Source organism: Prionailurus bengalensis, chromosome C1 (genome assembly GCF_016509475.1).
Source record: "Prionailurus bengalensis isolate Pbe53 chromosome C1, Fcat_Pben_1.1_paternal_pri, whole genome shotgun sequence".
In the NCBI taxonomy this organism is placed as follows: Eukaryota; Metazoa; Chordata; class Mammalia; order Carnivora; family Felidae; genus Prionailurus; species Prionailurus bengalensis.
The window spans coordinates 127255734-127277995 of record NC_057345.1 but is presented as its reverse complement, the minus strand read 5'-3'; the positions used below and the strand labels follow the sequence as shown (position 1 = coordinate 127277995).

The following is a 22262-nucleotide window of genomic DNA, read 5'->3' as shown; positions in this document are numbered from 1 at the left end:
TCAACAAATAACAGCATCACTTACTGTTACTCAGGTCCCAAACCTTGAGTCATCCTTGACTTACTCATACCTTCATGGATTCCATCAGCCAATTCTGGGCAATGTTTTCAAAATATACACCATACTTGTACCCCTGCTCATCAGTGTATTGTCCACACTGCAGCCACAACTCAAATTCTGTAAACGTAAGATCATGACACTCCCCTGTTCAATATTCTCCAATGGCTTCCCTCTCAATCAAGAAACAAATCCAAGGGGCACCTGGGTGGCTCATTCGGTTAAGCATCTGACTTTGGCTCAGGTCATGATCTCGCGGTTCGTGAGTTTGAGCCCCGTGTTGGGCTCTGTGCTGACAGCTCGGAACCTGCAGCCTGCTTTGGATTCTGTGTCACCCTCTCTCTGCCCCTCCCCTACTCATAACTATAATGAAAGTAAACTGGGGTAACTGCCAATAAAAAAGAAGGTACAAAGCATGTTCTTAAGACCCCTACAAGACTCCACAGGCTGCAAATATTTAGGGAGACATGAGACAGGATAAAACTAACTGAAATAAGAATAAAGTGCTCACCAGAGGAGAGAAAAGAAAAGTAGCCAAAGAAAGCAAGACTTTCCTTTTTATTAGACTCACAATGCCATTTTGAAGTCCAACCTCTTTGAAAAATGTTTCTTTACTATTAACTTCCTCAATGGGAAGCAGACAAACCCTGTCCTTGAAAGATACATTTTCTACCTGGTACAGTGCTCAGTCCTCAGGCCTGCATTGGTATGGTTTACCAACAGGAATCAAGTAAAGCATCTCAGAGAAAAGCACTGTGAAGGCTGGGAGGTAACCAACCAGGGCCTCCCCTACTTCATATGTACATATATACATATATATGTGCATATATACATATATATGTACACACTTTTTTTTTTTACAAAAATAATATAACAGGGTTTACACAGCTCTATTAATTCTTTAAATTATATACGCAAGGTCTATGCTTCAGTATAACCATTTTTTGCTTTGGATTAAAATGGGAATTTCAGGCTTAAAAATAGATTTGAGATTACTGAACAGAGGCCATACAGCAACACAGACTTAATAAATCTTGATCACCACATAACTAGAAATTATGTTGCTGTTATTCTTATGCTGGGTGCTATATACATCCCCATCGATTATTTTCACTTTATCTAGAATGCAAAAGCAAAATAGTTCACTGAAATAATCTTCTAATCATTACATTAGCATATACACCAAATTATACTAACTGCATGATAATCTCTATGTTCCAAAGCTGTATTTGTAGCAATGTGCTCATCTCTACTCCATTAAACATAGTGTCCAGTCAACAATTACAAAAAAAAAAAAAAAAAAGGAATGCATGCTGTAGAGCAAGAAGAGAACAGTTTTGCAGGTTGATATCTCACTGGCAACCAACATGTAAAATAAACAAACCTTACAAGATATAAAACTAATTTGCAGTAACATTCAATATATAGTTTTCTCAGAAGGAATACATTTAAGTCACAGTTATGTGGAAAAACAGAAACTATGTGAAATTCTAGGCTTTCTCCTAGAATATTCAAAATGCTCATCAAAAGTTAATACAATAAGGATGGCCACTAGATGATTGAATAAACAGAATGTCATTTAGTATTTCAAAAACACAGATTCTGGGAAAAGCTACCACCAAAATATCCAGAAATCTGAATTAACAGATATTCTGTTTTGCATACCTGATACTAACAAATACAACAAGTGTGTTTACACAGACTAAAAATGCAAGGTGATAACCTAAGGAACAGTCACAGGAAAGAATAAATGAGCACAATCCCACTGGAGTACAGAGAGCTCCTGCTGTTTTTCTGGTCCCTGTACATCCCCCTACCCACTACCCCTACCCCTGGTCAAACAAGGGCCATCTCTTCAGGGAGCAAATCTTTCAAAAGCTCAAGCCCATTCTCTCTGCCCAAACCGAGATACAACAAAGCCCAAGCATGAAGCTGGAAAAGTCTTTCAGATGCTGGTATGATTCCTGATCATTGGACTGGACAGGTCCTCTTCATGGTCTCTCAAGTTCTGACTGACACAAACTCCCTCCCACAGAAGGGGTCAGAGCAGTCTCTGAAGCCATAAATGAGGTGGCTCTAGAAGAATTAGAAGAAGGAGGTATCTGATGAAAAGGCACCTGCAAGTCTGAAATCCTCTTTGGTGAGAACACTATACATGCGCTGAGGCAGAGCTCGGGAGTACGGGGCTGGGCGTGGCACAGTGGTGCGCAATATGAGTTCCCGGCCAGCAGGAGGTGGGAAGTCTGACACTGAGTTCTGCCTTCTCTCTTCTGGAGAGCTCACTCTCTTCAGTTCCTCCTCCGGTGGAGCCATGGCTGCAGCCTTGAACAGAATCAAATGCTAAATTCAAGAGCAAGTCCAATGCTAAACTTAGATCATTTTGAAGGACAGATGAACAAACATGATAAATACATAAAAGATGTTCTACATTACTCAGTAATGCAGTCAGCCATGTTATGATTATTCAAAAACCAACACAGAAAAAGCAAGAAGCTTGAAACAATGCACGAACAGCCAGATATTACAAATAAACTGGTAACAGAGACAAAAGAGATCACGAATGCCAGGCAATCTGCTCTGAAAAGTGAGGACCATATTCCGACATCTGATGAAGAGGGAAAATGTAGTACTGGTTTCTACACGTTTCTTCTAGCAACAACCCAAGTTCAAGTCTGATGTCCTCAGTCCAGGAAGGAGCTGCTTCTCCCCAAAGTCTGGAAAGATGGTTTTTATCTCCATTCTTTCATTTCTTTCTTTTTAAGATTCATTTGCCAAATTAAAACTGGGGACACTTGTTTTGTTTGCTGAGTGGCTAAAGTGATAAAGAAATGACAGAGGTCCATGTAACGTAGCAATGGCCACAAAAGAGAAGTTCTCAATGTTAAAGGCATCTAGTTTTCCATTAAAATTACGTAAAAAACATTCAATTAGAGCCTTCATTTTAATATTGGTCACTCTACTTCTTTCATTTCTCAGATTATTAAATTTCTTTCAAAATACCATCGATTTAGAAAAAAATATTGTTTGGGCAATGGAAATATGAAATCATGTTATACTAAACATCAGCATGAAAGGTATGCCAAATCCAGACTGTTAAAGATGTGGTTAGTCTTAATGACCTTATGAAGTTAGAGGGATGGGAAGGAACAAGGGACTATGAGGGACAAAGGCTATTTTGTTACCTCATCAGAAGATTCAGTCAGCTTGAGAAAGGGTGAGAAAAGAAACAGTGATGAAAAGGAAACAAGCAAGATGGTTTAAAAAGAGCTAGACAAGAGATTTCAAGATCATTTCAGAGACAGCATGCACTACATCAAGGAACATGATCCTATCAAAAGAATATCAAGACAAACACACACCACATAGAACACACCTAGCTGTTAAATTGAGCACACATATCCCACTTCTCATGCATCTGATGGTTCAACAGGCAAATGTGTCATTTAATGGGAAAAACTGATAAAACTGAAACACAATCCAATCTGTGGTTTATTTGTTGAATTCCAGTGGAATCCACCACTAACACATGTAATTATAATGAAGTTTATAAAACCTTAATAAAGTGTATAATTTTAAGCACAGTTATAAATATGTAAAGCTGCTGTAGGCTACACAAAATTCTCAGTGAAATTTAACTTTTTTAAAAAGTTAAAATCTTGATTTATTAGAATTGATATAAAGTGTCAGTTGATAATGAAAAGTTACATGAATAAACTTTAGTGGTTTACGGCCAGACATTTAAGATCTGAGTTCAAAAATGTACCAATCAGGTGCTTGTTATACGGATTACAGTCTGCCAACTCCCAAAAGCATTCCCTACAAGGTCTGAAAGTTTGAAATGTTTTACACGTGCAATTGTACAACTGGGAAAAATGTGTAATTTCAGTATCCCTTAAAGGGGATTAGCTATACAAGGCCAATGAAAGGATGAGACACTCCTATATTTACTGATGTAAATTTTCTGTATTAATTTTCTGTATTTTTACAGTGAGCCTTTACTAACTTTCTAGGGAGGAAAAGCTATTTCCATTTTGTGGAAAATAATTTTGTTTAACTATCTAAAACAAGGAATACTCTCAGCATTAAAAATAAAAATACATTAGATTTTAAGTCCTCTTAATACACAAGTTTTTAAAAGTGAGGACAGAGAAAAGAATTTCTGCAACAGGAGAAAAATTCATATTGGTGGTGACAAGGAAATGTGGTTGTTAGCTTCTGGCTAGCGAGCTGGTAAAGGATATAGGATGCAAAAACAAACTTGATTCCTGGTTTCATGGCAGAGACAAAAACAAATCAAAGTAAGCATCTACTGTTTTCTAGAACTCTATAAGGAAATTAAGTACTTGGTTTTTAACTTGAAATCTTAAAGTTAGGGAGCAATCTCGCACATAATCACAGGTTTCATTTCTTGCTAAAAATTCAGATCAGTACATTTGGCTATCAAATTGACTACATTAACTAGATATACTCCAGACAGACTCAAAGGAGATTATACAGCTTTTATATCATATGTAAACCCATGAAAATTCTTTTTGATTCTGAGAATTATACTTTCACAAGTGGGTCATTCTACAGTCATCATAGTTCCAGGTAAAGGACACCCTGTACTTACATATCTTTCCTTGACTTACAATCAAGTTACGTCCCAAGAAACGCATCCTAAGTTGAAAATATCCTAAATTGGGAGCACCTGAGTGGCTCAGTCGGTTATGGGTCCAACTCTTGATTTCGCCTCAGGTCATGATCTCACGGTTTGTGGGTTTAAGCCCCATATCAGGCTCTGCACTGATGGCACGGACCCTTATTGGGATTCTCTATCTCCCTGTGTCTCTCTGTCACTCCTCTGCTTGCACTTTCCCTCCCTCTCTGTCTGTCTCTCTCAAAAGTAAATAAACATAAAAAAAAAAGAAAGAAAGAAAGAAAAAAAGAAAATACCCTATGTTGAGAATACATTTACTATACCTATCCTACCAAACATTGTAACTCAGCCTGGTCTACCTTACCCAAGCTCAGAATACTCACATAAGCCTACAGTTGGGCAAAAATCATCTCACACAAAGTCTGTTTTATAATAAAATGTTGACTACCTCATGTAATTTATTAAAATACTGTACTGAAAAGTGAGCGCCAGAACAGTTGTCTGGGTAGAGTAGTTGTAAGTAAGTATATCAATTGTTTCCCTCATGACTATGTGGCTGCCGGGGACTGGCCGTTGCACCTGCCCAGCATCACAAGAGAGGAATGTGCAGCATATACTGCTGGCCTGAAAAAAGACCAAAATTCAAAATGCGGCTTCTACTGAATATATATTTTTCTCACCATCATAAAGTCAAGTATCATAAGTCAAATCATCGTAAGTCAGGGACTGTCCACAGCACACTCTAGAATACTTTTATCACAATCTTTAATATTAATGAGCCCTGACATCATCAGTACAGAGAGTATCCACACAAAGTGTAACTAGCATCACCTTCATAAAAATTCAAATTTTAATGAATGTCAGAAAGTACTACATAACTTTTGAACCTGGACTCTCAGTAGTAGAGGTAATGCCAAAGATAATTTTTGCAACTGGGCTTTCTGTCCTGAAGCCTGTTTCCCCAGTTCTACATATCTGAAATCTTGCTCTTCCTTAGATCAATTCACTATAACAGAAACAGATATACTAACTTCACAAGCAAAACTGTGAATCCATTTGGAGTACATGGGGTTTAAAATTGGTAAAACTGAACTCTATTCTAATTTGAAAGCATGCAACATTTTTTCCTACCGCACTGCAGTGGCCATTGCTGAGTCCCTATTAGATTCTACAACAATGGATTTCAGACTCTTCTGACTTCTGAAATTTATATCCTAAAATATACTTATAATTTTGTTTAAATATGTAAGAAAGAAAATGGATTTCAGAGACTCAGAAGTCACCGTTGAGAGTCACTGTTTTTATATTGTTCGAACCCAATGCCGAGACTTACACTCAGCAGCTGTATTATCAGCCATGTGTGGGAATCAAACCAGCAACTTACTGAGTAGAGGTCTGGAGACATCATGACACAGTCAATAAGCATATTCACATACCCTCTGAGCATTCACAAACAGCTTGTGAATGATTTTGCCAGCATGTCCTCTTCCTGCACCCACAACTAACACTTCAGGTTGCTCCAAAAGGCAACTCACAAACCTAGGGGAGAGAGGTAATGAAAGGACAGAAAGTGAGCTGCTCAGTTCACACCGTGTCAGTCTCCCAGATTAATGTTGTGGAAAACTCTCAAATTGATACTGGCTAAACCTACCAAGGCTAGAGTGGAACTTTTACAAGAGAAAAGAGTCACATTTGGAATTAAAACAGACTCAAATGACAATCTTATTGCCTTTCATCTGTTTTCACAGAATTTTTAAAAACCCATCTTTGTAAAAGGGCAAAAAGAAATATTCGGTCTGTCTTTCAGACTAGAAGCTTCGAGAATACTACAATAAATAAAAGATTTGAACAGTAAATTTGGACAAAAAAACCCAAGTTATATGTATACAGCAAAGCAATGATCCACATTTCTCATTTTTGTTCTTTTAAGGGGTGTGTGTGTGTGTGTGTGTGTAAAAGGTACATTTTACTGGGCAAAGTCTCAACTGTGCCATTAGGTGCTGGAAACACTGCACCTCCATGTATATCACAGATAACCTATGTTAGAGTTCTGAAGCTATGAGAGTGCCTGCACCACTAATTCATACTGCTATTTTAGAAATGATTCCCTTGATTAGCGTTCATTCTTCTCATTTAAAAGGAAGGAATTTTCAAGAGCAAAGAAGGCTAAGACAGGGGCGCCTGGGTGGCGCAGTCGGTTAAGCATCCGACTTCAGCCAGGTCACGATCTCGCGGTCCGTGAGTTCGAGCCCTGCGTCGGGCTCTGGGTTGATGGCTCGGAGCCTGGAGCCTGGAGCCTGTTTCCCATTCTGTGTCTCCCTCTCTCTCTGCCCCTCCCCCGTTCATGCTCTGTCTCTCTCTGTCCCAAAAATAAATAAAAAAAAAAAAAAAAAAAAAAAAAGAAGGCTAAGACAAAATTTCCCCGAACACAAGACATAAAATTCTAACAAGAACTTGTTAAGAGCTATAGCATGTCTTGTCATATGATATTATTTAGCATCAACAATGCCATTTCATTTCTGAAAAGGCTGGTGAAGACTTTAAAATTATGATAAATTCAAGTTGCTGAAGCGGCTAATTTGGAAACACTTTATCACATATAAAAACATTTTTCTTTCAAGTACCATAAGCAACAATGGAAAGGGACTCATACTAACAGGTAATGGTGCCAAGACTTTCTCAGGAGGAGGAAATGATTGACCCGGTCATCTGTATCATCCTGGAGAGGCCATCTGGTCACTCTTTCAAAACATGTTCACAAGGTACACAAGATATGCACCTTTGCTATCAAAAACCTTACTTAGAGTTAAATAAATAACTAAGAATATTGGGGAGAAACACAATTTCACAACACCTCAGACTGGTTAAAGAACAGTGAGAGCTGAAAGCAAAGCTCTGGGGCACTGCAAGTAACAAAGAATCACCAGCTCTTCCACAGGCAACTGCAGGCACATTCCTAGAAAAAGGACCTGGTAGACTTGTTTTTAAATGTAGAAGGAATGGATCCACCCTGCAAACACCCAGAAATACAGGAGAAGTCAAATTCTATGATAATTAAATATTTTTCTGTCTCTAGCTGATGCTTGTTACAAATAACATAGGGGTACAACAAAAGAATCTCAACATTCTATTAAAGCTTTCTGAAGAGAAAGCTTTCTGAACCACTTTTTCCTACTGCAGATAAAAGTGGTTTTTCCTACTGCAGATAAAAGTTACTCAAATATCAATTACTTTTCAAGGTCTTCCTTTTCCTCCTCTTGTTCACATTTCTCAGTTCCAAACTTGGCTTTCAGTGAGCGGGCTCTGGCAATTATAGCTTCTACATTAGTAATTTGATGGATGATTTCCTAACAGTGGAAAAGGGAGAAACATACATTGGAAAGCAGCAAAAAAAGCAGCCTTTAAAAATGTAACTTTAAAATAATCATTGCCAATTGGGGAGAACACTTGGCAAGACCCCGACATACAGCAAACTTACTTCCAATTTCTTGTCTTCTGGATTGGGGAAGTGCAGAACTTTACTGGAATGAGTTATTATCTGCTTTATAATCTTCTTAACTGAAGAAATGTTTTCCAGATTTTCTATTTTGAAAAAGATCAAAGCCATAATTAAGTCCGGCAAAATATACTTTCATTTTGGAAATAAACTAATGACTAATGAAGTAAGACATTTACCTTCTTCCTTTACCTTGAGTACAGCTGCATGAATTACACAAGGTAACAGGTGCCGAGCAAGGTCTGCAGGTTTCTGGACTGCCAGATAGTGCAGCACCTGAAGGAGGCATAAAGTTACATAAATGACCAATGCAGCTGTCAAAGAATAAAGTCGCCATCTATGAAAGAAAAAAATCCTCTGCATTAGGGAGCTCTCTTAGTACCTTGCCGTACTCATCCAGGTAAGGAGCTACCAACAACAATGTTAAGAATAATATCACTGAAAACAATTCAGGACTTCAGTCTTTAATAGTGGTGAATATTCCCACATTTTACTTTTCTTGCTTCCATATGTAATACATGCAAGTAAGGGAAATACAAAGAAAATAAAAACTGTCTGTAAATTATACCACCTAGAGATAACAACTGTTAATGGTGGAGCATTTTTATTCCACCATTTTATTCCACTGAATATACATATTAGGTGAACTAAGTACGTAAAATACTGTTTTATAAACTGCTTCTCGCTTAACATTTCCAAACACTGATAGAGACCTTCCACTAATTTTTTTGTTTGCCTTAGTTTTTTTGATTTATTGTTTTTTTTTTCCAAAATGGAAATTGTTTTATTATTTTTCAGATTAAAAAAAATACAGAGATGGGGCTCCTGGGTGGCTCAGTCAGTTGAGCATCCAACTCTTGATTTCGGCTCAGGTCATGATCCCAGGGTTGTAGGATCAAGCCTCACATCAGTTTCAGCACTGAGTGTGGAGCCTGCTTAAGATAATGTCTCGGGGCGCCTGGGTGGCGCAGTCGGTTAAGCGTCCGACTTCAGCCAGGTCACGATCTTGCAGTCCATGAGTTCAAGCCCCGCATCAGGCTCTGGGCTGATGGCTCGGAGCCTGGAGCCTGTTTCAGATTCTGTGTCTCCCTCTCTCTCTGCCCCTCCCCCATTCATGCTCTGTCTCTCTCTGTCCCAAATAAATAAATAAACGTTGAAAAAAAAAAATTTAAAGATTCTGTCTGTCTCCCTACCTCTGCCCCTCTCCCCTGCTCATGTGTGCTCTCTCTAAAATAATAGTAATAATAATAAAAATTAAAAAATAAATAAATTCAGAGAAGTTATGTATAACACATGGACCTTACCTTAATGCTCCTTATTCAAGAGCAATAAAGATAAAAGAAATATAATCTCATAGGTAAGCATGGATGATAAATGCTCACAGATTTCAGAAACAAATACAGAGAAGTATAATGTAAAAGTTGTCTAGAAATCCTACTTCCTAAAGGAGCAACCTATTTTTCTGTTTATCTTCTTAGACTTATTTCTATTCCCATTTAAACACAAAGATACAGATACATATGCAATTTCTTAACAAAAAATCGTAATGCACATACTATTTTAGAACTTGCTTTGTTCCTTTAATGACTTATAACCTTTTTTTTTTGGCTTGGAGAGTTTTCTGTGGTTTGAAAATTTTTTTAATTAAGAAGTACACATACCAGAGTATTTACAAATAGTTTAGAAGACACTAATTTTAGAAGAACTGCTTAGAATGAACACTCATTTACACATCAACCAGCTTAAGAAACAGAGTATCACCAACACTTTCCAAGTCCCTGTTGCCTCCATGATCAAGTCTCCCTCCCTCATGCACCTCACCCTCAACAAATAATATAGTTTTCTCACATAGCTGTGTAGCCCTAAATAATGTATCACTTAGTTTGGTCTGGTTTTAATCTTTATATAAATGCAATGTTTCTAGTTACATTCCCTCAGTGACTTGTTCTTCACTTGGCATTCTTTTTGAGACTGCATATGTTGATACATGCTAATATTAAAATGTTCCTCCATTGATGGACGCCTGTGTGGCTCAGTCGGTTAAACGTCCAACTTTTGGTTTTGGCTCAGGTTATGATCTTGCGGCTTCATGGGTTCAGCTGCCAGCACAGAGCCTGCTTGAGATTCTCTCTCTCCTCTCTCTGCCCCTGCCCAACTCGTGGTGTGTGTGTCTCTCAAATAAATAAATTTTAAGAAATGAAATGAAATAAAATAAAATAAAATAAAATAAAAAATAAAATAAAATAAAATAAAATAATAAAATAAAATAAAATGTTCCTCCATTGATAGACTTCCCCACTCCACCCCTTGCCAAATTTTTGACTATTACAAATAAGGTTCCTGTTATGTTATTGGGTATGTTTCCTGGTACACATGTAGAAGAATTTCTTGAAGGTACATACCTAAAAACAGAGTTAGGATATGTACAAGACAATGCCAAGTGATTACTTACCTAGACTCACCTTTACCTCATTTAATTGCGTGGATCTCTCTCCTCTGTGCACATAATATATACATACATACATTTTTTTCCTGAATAATCTGAAAGCCAGTTACATACATCATGTCCCTTTATCCCCAAATATCTATTTCCCCAAATTAAGAATGTTTTCTATAATCAAAATATAAACTATTATGATTATATAAACTATATAAACTACCTTTAACACTGCTCAAATACTTTTAATCTAGTCTACTATCCTTATTTCATTTTTGTCAACAGACCACATAATGACTTATATTACCCACCACCATACAGGATCCAATTAAAGACCATACACTGCCTTAAGTTGTCATACCTCATTAACCTCAACAAATCTCGAAGTTTTCCAGTCTTTTATAACACTGACATTTAAAAAAAATTTTTTTTAACGTTTATTCATTTTTTGATAGAGACAGAGCTTGAATGGGGGAGGGACAGAGAAAGAGGGAGACACAGAATCTGAAACAGGCTCCAGGCTCTGAATTGACAGCATAGAGCTCGACGCAGGGCTCGACCTCACAGACTGTGAGATCATGACCTGAGCCGAATCTGGACACCCAACCGACTGAGCCACCCAGGCGCCCCTATAACATTGACATTTTGAATACAGTACCCTCCCCTCACCTTTCTGAATAAGTGGAATCCCACACTTTATTCATATTTCCTTAGTTTTAAAAATTTTAGATATAATTTACATACCATAAAATTCACCACTTTAAACATACACTTCAGTGGTTTTTAGCATACTTACAAGTTATACAACCATCACCATTATCTAATTCCAAAACATCTTAATCACCCCAAAAAGAAGCCCATTACCCAACAGCAGTCATTCCCTCATTTCTCCCACCTCCTAGCCCCTAGTAACTACTAAACTAACTTTCTGTCTTCATGAATTTGCCTATTCTGGTATTTCCCATAAATGGAAGCATGTAACATGTGGCCTCCTATTTCTGGTTTCTTTCACTTAGCACTTAGCACACTGTTAGCACAGTGTTAAGGTTCTTAGCACAATGTTAAGGTTCGTTCGTGTTATACCATGTATCAGAACTTCATTCATTTTTATGGCTCAATAGTATGCCATTGTATGAATATGCCACATTTACTCCTTCATTAGTTGACAGATGAAGGTTTGTTCCTCTTTTTTGCTATTATGAATCATACTGTCAATATCTGTATATTCAATTTCCTTAGTTGTTTTTTTTTTTAATATTTTTGAGAGAGACAGAGAGAGAGAGAGAGAGAGAGAGAGAGAAACAGAGAGAGAAACAGAGAGGGAGACAGAGTATCCGCAGCAGGTTCCAGGCTCTGAGCTGTCAGCACAGAGCCTGTCACGGGGCTCAAACCCACAAACCGTGAGATCATGACCTAAGCTAAGTCGGATGCTTAACCGACTGAGCCACCCAGGCATCCTTCAATTTCCTTAGTTTTTATTTATGTCCTTTTCCTATTTCAGGAGCCCATCCAGGATACATTATATTTGGTAGTCATGTTTGTAGGCTCCCCTTACATGTAACACTTTCTTAGACTTCCTTTGTGTTCACTGCCCTTGACAGTTTTAAGGAATTCTAGTCAGGTATTTTGTAACAAGAGCCTCTACTCGAACTTATTTGATGTTTTTCTTATGATCAAACTGGGGCTAGGTATTTCTGGGAAGACAAGAGATGTAAAGTGCTACTTTATCACCTCATATCAACAGCACATGAAACTACCAAGATGACTTATCCCTGTTGTTAACCTCGCTCACCTGGCTAAGACAGTATTGTCAGATGTCTGCACTGTAAATTTACTCATGTTCTCTAATTTAAATACTGTACTCTTTAAAGGAAATCACTCTGTACAGCCCATGTTTATGGATTGGGATTTATGCTCCACCTCCTTGTAGGCAGAGTAGATTTGGAGTTCTTCTGCATTAGATTGGTCTCTTCTCACCAATTTATTTACTTATTTGTATCACTATAGACTCAAGGATGTTTATTTCATACTTTGAGTTACAGTCCAATAGTATTTTATTTTATTGTTCAAATTGTTCCAGTACTGGCCATTGGGAAATGTTTTAGTTGGTTCCTGTGTCCCTTTAATATACTCCTACAATGGTATGTTGGGGGGTTTTTTGGTGTTTTGGGTTTTTTTTTTTTTTTTTTGGCTCTTTTTAGAATACAATGTCTCTCATCTTGGGTTTACCTAATGTTTCCTCATGACTTGATGCAAAATATACAATCTCGGATCAGTGCTAAGTGCTGGTGGATCCTGACAACACATCTCGATGTAGACAATCTGCATCTGCCCCTTATTAGTGATATTAATTTTGACCATCCACTCAAGGTATTACCCCATTTCTCTACTACATAGTTATTATTTCCTTGCAATTCAGAAGTAATCTGTGGAGAAACACTTTAAAACCATGCAAGTATGATGCTCTTCACCCAAATTCCCACCTGGACATCTCTTGGTTAATTCTTACTTAAACCAATTAATCTTTACTATGAATACTGCTGTAAAATGAAGGGTTTTCAACTCCAGCATACCCTCCATATTCATCTGTCATCTTTGAGCTGCAATACCTCCCTTCTCTCTCATTTGTTTATCTGTAAATTATCAATGGAGACCCATGGGTGCTGACTTTTTTCCAATAGTTTATAATTTGTTACCATCCTTAATTATTTGCCATTCAGCTTGTCCAGGTTTTGACAATAAGAGTTCCTTTAAGCTACCTCCTTAGGAAATACTCCTCTTTTTAAGCAGTTTCTTATTTTCTGGCAACACCTAATGTTCCACATTCATATTATACCTTCTTTATCCCAATTCCCAAACCAGCCATTTCTCTGAGGAAGACACAGTTCCTTTTAGTAAGAAATGTTCTAGAAATCAATATATATGTGTTTACTGCTACTGAGATGTCCCTGCTTCTAGACACTTTCAGAAGAAAGCTACGAAATATATGCTTGTATATATGCACATGCATATACCCACATACCTATCGATACTTTAGAAACCTATAGTTCCACACCAACACTTCCAATTCCAGTCCACTGCCATTGGGTCTCCCTCACTTTCTTCAATTCCATGTTTGCATCGCACTTCCACAGCAATAATTCTGGCTTCTAACACCACCAACACATTTAATTACTCATTTGCTCAAACAATAATCCACCCAAAAGTTTCAGAACTGCTTACCCACATAACTACAACAAACAAATTTAGAAAACAAAGTTTAGGATTTGTCTGCAGTGCTCTCCCACCTCCCGCCAAACCAGAGGGTATACAGTCAAACATTATCTTATGTGGTTGATCATAAATTACTTGAGTTAAATTATCCTCCCAACCTTGACCTCGTTTCAGTGTGGTTATGTTATTATCTGAATCACACCCGAGTTCATTTATCCAGCTTGCTTTCAGTTTTGGTCATGTCCCCCCTGTCTATTCTTGTTAATTTAATTTTTGATTCTGCAGGCAATTAACATTTTTCCAGAAGTCAAAGTGTACAGGAAGTATACTCTTCTCTACATGTCACTCCCTTCCACACTCCTTTTACTCTATATTTTCTTCCCCCTTTCAACCATTCCAGGTAACTAATTTCAATGCTTTCAGTTTTGTGAAGATAAATTTGTTTTTGTGAAGATAAAGAGGTAAGTGTTTTCTTAATCTCCCCCTCTTTTTACACAAAATGAAGCACACTACATATATTTATTTGTACTTTACTTCTCTCTTAAAAACATCCTAAAAATCACTATCAGTTAATAGACATTTTCCTCATTTTTAAAAAACTGCAAAGTCCTCTATTATGTAGATCAACCACAGTTTATTCAATAAAGCTCCTAAATTTGAGCATACAGATAGTTTCCAGTATTTTCTAATTACAAGCAATACAGGAATGAACAACTTAGTGCATCTTTATTTTTGTTTTGAAAATACTAGGGTAAATTACTAGAAATGGGATTGCTTTTTGGGTAAAAGGGTAAATGCACATGTAAGTTTTATTAAATACTGCCAAATTCCCCTCCATAGGGGGTTGTACCGTCATGCCTCTCACCAGTAATGTTCAAAAGAGCCTGTTGCCTCAGGGCCTCATTCGGTATTTATTAAGCTTTTAAATTTTTACCAATCTGATGTGTGAGAAATGGTTATCTCAGTGAAGTTTATAAATTTGCATTTCTCTTACTATGAATGAAGCTGAACATCTTTTGAAAGGTTTAAGGGTAATTATCTTTTGGGTAGATGAGTTATCTCCTCGTATCTCTTGCCCATGTTTCTATAGTATTTTTGCACTTTATCTGTAATACATACATTTCTTCCACTTTACAAATATTTCTCCCAGTTTATCATTTGTCTTTTGACTTTTTTTTTTTTTTTTTGAGAGTGAGAGGGCACAAATGAGCAAGGGGCAGAGAGAGAGAGAGAGGATCCCACAAGGGGGGGGGGGGGGCGGGGAGGGAGAGAAGCAGGGCTCACCCGAAGCGGGGATCGAGCTCACCCAAAGTGGGGCTTGTGCTCATCCAATAAGGGGCTCCAAATCATGAACAGTGAGATCATGACCTGAGCCAAAGTCAGATGCTTCACCGACTGAGCCACCCAGGCACCCTTTTCTTTTTCAGTCTATTCTTATGTATGGTATGAGAAATAGATCTAATTTTATCTTCTGCCAAATGGTTACTCAGTTATCCCAAATAGATGTATTAAAAGGTCTATCCATACCAGTGATTTGAGATGACATTTTCATCATATACTAGATTTCTATATGTATTTATGTTTTTTCCATTCTCCTTCACTGGGCTGTCTAGTTATGCACCATTATCATATTATTTAAATAGTGAGGCTATGTATTATGCTTTAATATCTGGTAGGGTTAGTTCCCCGCCCCCCCACCATTCACCTGCCTCATAGCTTTCTTTTCATAACTCTTTCTTTACAATCCATTCTTAGCTACTCTTGTATGCTTTTTTAAAATAACAATTCACCCATTTAAAGTGTACAATCCAATAGTTTTAGGTATATTTACAGAGTTGTACAACCAAAACCACAATTTTAAACACATCCATGAACCCAAAAAAACCCCATTAAAAGTCACTCTCCAAACCTCTGAGTCCTAAGCCTGCATGTTTATTTTTCCAGATAAATTTGAGTATCAACTTGTCTAGCTCCATACTAAAGACTTTTTCATACTTTATGGGACTGCATTAAATTTATAAATTAATTTAAGTAGAACTAAACTTAATGATGTTGAGACTTCCTAACCAAGAACAAGTGATATCTATTCATGTGTGTTTTTCAGGAGTGTTTCTTTATTCATATTTCTATCATTTCTGGTTATTTCTAGGCATTTCACCTTTTTTTTTCCCACTTATAATGAAGAGAAAATGTCATTCACATCTTCAGAATTATTATTATTTGTGTATATGAAGGCTACTAGATACATATTAACTTTATATTCTGCTACCTTGCTGAATTATTTTCAATTACTTTTATCACCGATTCTTTAGATTTTTCCAGGTATACTGTCATAGCAGCTGCAAACAAAAAGTTCTTTCAACTTCTATGTCTCTGTTTTCTCTTTTCTAATTATATTGACTAATGTCTCCAAAATAACGTTAAATAACTTTAAATGAGACAGAAGGCACCCTTGCCTCATTCCTGACCTTAGTGAGAATAGTTCTAGGGTTCACCAATTAAGATGCTTTGTTTAGGATTGAGGTCTATATACATTTTTTTATTTTAAGGAAGTATCCATCCATTCTTAATTCTGAATCTTTTATTAGAAAGGAGTATTAAATTTTATCAAAGATTTTTTCAGTACATATAAGATAATGATATACTTTCTTTTTAGACCTATTAATGAAGTTAATTATATAAATAAACTTCAAAAAAAATCACTGTTGCACTCAGTTGACATGTATTATTATCTCAAAGTAGTTAAGAGCCTGTTCATTTAGGATTTTGCATTCGGGGTGCTTGGGTGGCTCAGGCAGTTGAGCGTCCAACTCTTGACTTCAGTTCAGGTCATGATCTCATGGTATCATGAGATAGAGCCCCACATCAGGCTCCACGTTGACAGCAAGGAGCCTGCTTGGGATTCTCTCTCTCCGGCTCTCTCTGCCCCTCACCTTCATCTCTCTCTAAACAAACTTAAAAGGATTTACATTAAATTTCTTAAGTATTACTGGTCTGTACTTTTTTTAGATATGCCTCCTTTACCAGTCTTAGGGACCAATGTCATAGTCACAGTTTACGATAAAAAGATTTTGGAAGATTTCCTTCATTTGCTATGTACTGAAACAATTTAAGCAGCATTTGAACTATCTGATCTCTCAACATTTAGATGAAGTCCCCTGTGAAACCAGCTTAAGCCTGGTGTTTTTTTATGGGGTCATTTCTTGATAATTGTCTGTTTCTTCTATGGAAACTGGTCTGTTTACATATTCTATCTTCACTGGGGTCATTTTTTTATATACTGTATTGTCCCAAGAAATCCTCCATTTCATCTTGGTTTTCAAATTTATATGCACAATCATATAAAGTATTTTTTAAAAATATTTCCTCTGTATCAATAATTATTGGCACTTTTTATCATTTCTTATTTTGTAATGCATGCTTTTCCTTTTCTTTTGTGATTAAAGCAACAATTTGCCAATTTTTTTTTTTTTAATTTTTTTTTTTCAACGTTTATTTATTTTTGGGACAGAGAGAGACAGAGCATGAATGGGGGAGGGGCAGAGAGAGAGGGAGACACAGAATCAGAAACAGGCTCCAGGCTCTGAGCCATCAGCCCTGAGCCTGACGCGGGGCTCGAACTCCCGGACCGTGAGATCGTGACCTGGCTGAAGTCGGACGCTTAACCGACTGCGCCACCCAGGCGCCCCTAACAATTTGCCAATTTTGATTTTTTAAAATAAAACCATATTTATTAATTTGATCTGTTTTTCTGTTCTCTACTTCATCACTCTCTTTTATCTTTAGCATTACCTTCTTCTGGTTTTCTTATAGTTTTACTTTTGTTGTTCTTTCTCTCGCTTTTTGAGTTAGAAATTAATTCAGTAATTTTCATTTATTTTTGAATAATCTCTATATCCAACATAGGACTTGAACCCACAACCCTGAGATCAAGAGTCTCATACTCCACTGACTAAGCCAGCCATGCATGCCTTCTATTTTCGTGACGTTGGTATTTAGGGCTATGGATTTTGCTTTCATCACTCCTTAAATATGTCTTATAGATTCGGATATACAGTGTTTACATTATTTTTCAGAAGTTTGTTTTAGTATTTCTCCTTTACCTAAAAGTTAATATAAGGCTTTTAAATTTCCAGGGAGAAGCCCAAGATTTTTTTTGTTGTTTCTTTCTATATTTAAGTAGGCTGTGTGGAGCCTAGTGTGGGGCTTGAACTCACGACCCTGAGATTAAGACCTGAGCTGAGATCAAAAGTCAGATGCTTAACCAACTAAGCCACCCAGGCATCCCTTGTTATTGCTGTTTCATTTTTAATCTCTAGTTTTATTGCAGAGATCAGAGTACTGATAATATTTTCATGATGAATCCTGCTGTGTTTTTTTTGTGCCCTAATATACTATCAGTTTTTGTGAATGCTCCATGAGCATGTGAAATAGAAGGTATTCTATTGCTAAGGTACAGTGTTTGGGATATATCTAAAAGATCAGCCTTACTATCTTAGATATTTCCTTAGTTTTGACTACTTGATTGTCTTGTACAAAGAGTAATGTGGTCAAAGTCCTCTGTTATGAGTATGTTTCAATCTGTTTCTTCCCTTACTTCCTATGGTTTCCTATTTTATACAGATGGCTGTTATCTAGTGTATAAATATTAACAAATATCATACCCTCACTGTGAAATACCATTTTTAGCTTATAAAGCATCTTTTAATGCTCTTCTGCTTTAATTCTACCTTATTTCATATCAGGATCATAACCCCTTTTTTTATTGCTTTCAGGTACCTGATGAATCTGTCCATTATTTACTTTGTAACCTTCTTTTTGTGTATATGATAAAACAAATTTAATTATATAATTAACCATAGGCAGAAAACTAAAGGAATAATTTGGCTATACCCTTACTCTGATCATATCTCTATTCTATGTATTTTTTTTTACTTTTAATTTTTGAAGCATAACTAACAATACAGTGTTATATTAGTTTAAGGCAGTAATAATGCTTCAACAATTGTATCACTTCTCTGTGATCATCACAGTAAATGTGTACTGGTAATCCTCTTTTTCTATTTCACTCACAACCCTACACATCTTCCCTCTGGCAAGCATCAGTTTGTTCTCTATTCTTAAGGGTCCATTTTTTTTCTCTTTCTTCAGTTGTCTTGTTTCTTGTGTTTCAGTGTTTTTTTTTTTTTTTAAGGTTTTTTAAAAGTTTATTTATTTTTGAGACGGGGGAAGGGGCAGAGTGAGGAGGGGAGAGAGAGAATTCCAAGCAGGCTCCACACTGTTCAGCACAGAGCCCAATGTGGGTCTCGAATTCACGAACTGTGAGATCATGACTTGAGCAGAAATCAAAAATCGATACTTAACCAACTGAGCCACCCAGGCACCCCTGTTTTGTTTCTTAAGTTTCACATATTCGTGAAATCATATGGTATTTGTCTTTCCCTGACTAACTTATTTCACTTAGCATGATATCTTCCAGATCTATCCATGTTGCTGCAAATGGCCAGATCTTATTCTTTTTTATGGATGAGTAATATTCCATTATAGACATATACCACATCTTCTTTAGCCATTCATCTATCAAAAGACACTCCAGTTGCTCCTAAATCTTGGATCTTGTGAATAATGCTGCAATAAACACAGGGGAACATCTATCTTTTCGAATTTGTGATTTCATTTTCTTTGGGTAAATACCCAATAGTAAAATTATTGGATCACATGTTAATTCTATTTTTAGTTTTTTGAGGAACCTCCATACTACTTTCTATAATGGATGCACCAATTTGCATTCCCACCATGCATGAGGGTTCCTTTTTATCCAAATCTTTGTTGACACTTGTTATTTCTTACCTTTTTTATTTTAGCCATTCTGACTTTGTAGCCTTTTTGAATCAATGAATCCCTTGTTTGTAGCAGACACTTGGATTTTTACAGGACTTATTCTGTGTGTGATGTGATCATTGTTATGTGTGTTCATCTGTTGTGTGTTCTTTCTTTTTAAAACAACTTTTGCTGGTCCTTAGGAAGTTCTATATTTTTATTTTAGTAGCTATCTTTGCAGTAATACATTTTTTGTGCCCTTAGTTCCCTTTAACTCTAAGTATTTGCAATTGGTCTGACATTTTAATTTAACTTAATTTAATTTAATCTATTCTACTTTATATTTTGAAAGAGACAGAGAAAGAACGTGAGCTGGGGAGAGGGGCAAAGGGAGGGAGAGAGAGAGAATTTTAAGCAGGCTCCATAAGCAGCGTGGAACCCAATTTTTAAATGGGTATTTTCTGATTACCACTTATTATCTATTTATATTTAAATCAATGATCTCATTCTACTTCCCTCCCCCCCCCCATCCTCTTTTTGTCCCAACTTCTCATTCTACTACAATTTTTACATCTTCTTCTACCTATATCCTCAGTTTTAGTCTTAGCTCTAAAATTAAAGATATAAAATGCTCACCACAGGCCCTCTGTCAAAGTTTCCCCAGTCACATCTTGGTTGGATGAAGTTTATCCTCCTGTATGTTGTTAAATAAGGAAGCAACTAGCCACATGTAGCCATTTAAAATTTCAGTTATACTAGCCACATTTCAAGTTTTCATCATAGCCACATATGGCCAGTAGCTATAATTTTGGACATCACAGCAATAGAATGTTTCTAACACTGCAGAATGTTCTATTAGGGCAGCTCTAGTAGAGTCCTCAGGAAGGGTGAGTATGTACAGAAATGTGTGTGTACAAAAACTCAGAGAAAATATTTTTATAGTCTTGACTATGTGGACACTTTGGTGGCATATAATTATACTTTTTACTTACAGTTCTTGAAAATGCTGCTCCACATTGCCTTGCTTTTGAGAAATCTGACATCTAATTCTCTTTCCTTGTAAATTATTTTCATTTCTTTGCCTAGAAGTCCTGAGAATTTTTTTTCTTTAAATATTTAAGTTTTTTTTTTTTTAATGAAATTTATTGACAAATTGGTTTCCATACAACACCCAGTGCTCATCCCAAAAGGTGCCCTCCTCAAAACCCATCACCTACCCTCTCCTCCCTCCCACCCCCATAAGTTCTAGCAGTTTTATAGTGAAGTATTTTGGAGTTCATTACTTCTGGTGCATCTTCCTCTATACCCAGGGAGCTCTTTCAATATATAAATTCAGGTTTTCTTTTATTTCCAGAAAGGTTTCTTGGATTGCAATTTCAAATATTAGTTCTGATCCAGTGTTTTGGTTTTTCCTCTTCAAAGACTCTGATAAAATGAATATTACTTCTACTTTTCCTATCTTCCATTTTTACTAGTTTCTCTTCAACTCCTTTAACTATTCATGCATTTTCATTCTCTTGGCTGTTTTTGCTGTTTTTCCTTGTTTACTTTTATCAAATTTAAATGTAAATCTATTCTCCTATAGGCCCTTTGTAATTTAGTCTTTATTTTTGATATGGTTGTCTTTTTCTTCTACTCCTACCCTGAGAGTTAAACCAGCTGTGGCTTCATTTCTTCATGGAGTTTTTTGGTCCATTTCTGCTCTTGGCTCTTAGTATATCTGATTAAACATGATTCTTCATATTCCCCATGCTGGTTTGAAGACAACTTACTTCTTTGGAGTGTTACAATTTTTTCCTGTTTCGTGGTCAGTTTTGTGGGAAATGTTTTCATTAGCTGAAATGACCCAATCTGCATTTTCTGTTTTCTTTTGTTTTTATAGTAGTTTTGTATGGATATGGTCTGCTCTTTACTAGTCCTAGTCATGTCAGTTTAAAAGTGCTCTCTTCTGCACCATTTCTTTAATGGATTGGGAGAAGGGAAGGTGACAGAGATTGATAGGTTTTATTTCTCTTGCATTTCTGCAGGATTCCTAACTTCCCCCTTATTCCTTTTTTCCCATCACCATTTTATCTCAAAGGGGCAATTCCTTCTCCATATATCTAGTTCTTCCCAAGGCAACGTCTGAGTATCTACTTCTACTTCTAATCCTACTTAAAGTCCCTTCTCTGTAGCCAGTGCTGTGAATTTTCAAGCCATACCCGCACTGAGTATTAATGTTAGGCTCTCTCCTTCTGGGGTGGCTCTGTGCTCCATCTAAGTCTTCTGCATCCCTCAGCTCTTCTGAAGACTCCCTGCCCCGCTCTCTACACCCACAGGCTTACAGTACTGGGAACTCCTTTGAAATTGGGCTTATTTCCCAACTTAGAGTTAATTTGAAGGTCACTGAGGTCTCTACCTCTTAGTAATGCCAAAGGCATAGATTTATTTACTTATTGATTTCATGGGGTTTGGGGGATAGCTGGGAGGGAGAAAGCGTAGGACAATTTGTTATCAGGTAGCTGTCACTATTCTCCAGAACTCCAAATGTTTTTTGACAATTACAAAGCAGACCACTAAATGGATTATACCATAATTTATTAAACCAAGCTTATTTTTGG

The 22262-nt window shown here is 36.7% G+C and overlaps 1 protein-coding gene across 5 annotated transcripts in view; it reads right to left on the bottom strand.

The window, feature by feature from the left end:
• Positions 1–597: 597 nt before the first annotated feature.
• RAB3GAP1 (RAB3 GTPase activating protein catalytic subunit 1) overlaps positions 598–22262 on the bottom strand; it is a 112948-nt gene continuing 91283 nt past the window's right edge. For 4 of the 5 annotated variants that reach the window (XM_043573276.1, XM_043573280.1, XM_043573278.1 and 1 more), the window contains 6 exons: positions 8372–8468; positions 8175–8278; positions 7928–8043; positions 6133–6235; positions 3240–3260; positions 598–2379 (listed from right to left, as the gene is read on the bottom strand). In XM_043573276.1, the coding sequence (XP_043429211.1) occupies positions 2143–2379; positions 3240–3260; positions 6133–6235; positions 7928–8043; positions 8175–8278; positions 8372–8468 (678 nt within the window). In that variant the 3' untranslated portion in view covers positions 598–2142. The remainder of the gene's footprint in view (positions 2380–3239; positions 3261–6132; positions 6236–7927; positions 8044–8174; positions 8279–8371; positions 8469–22262) is intronic. The other variant, XM_043573277.1, reaches the window with a different exon arrangement.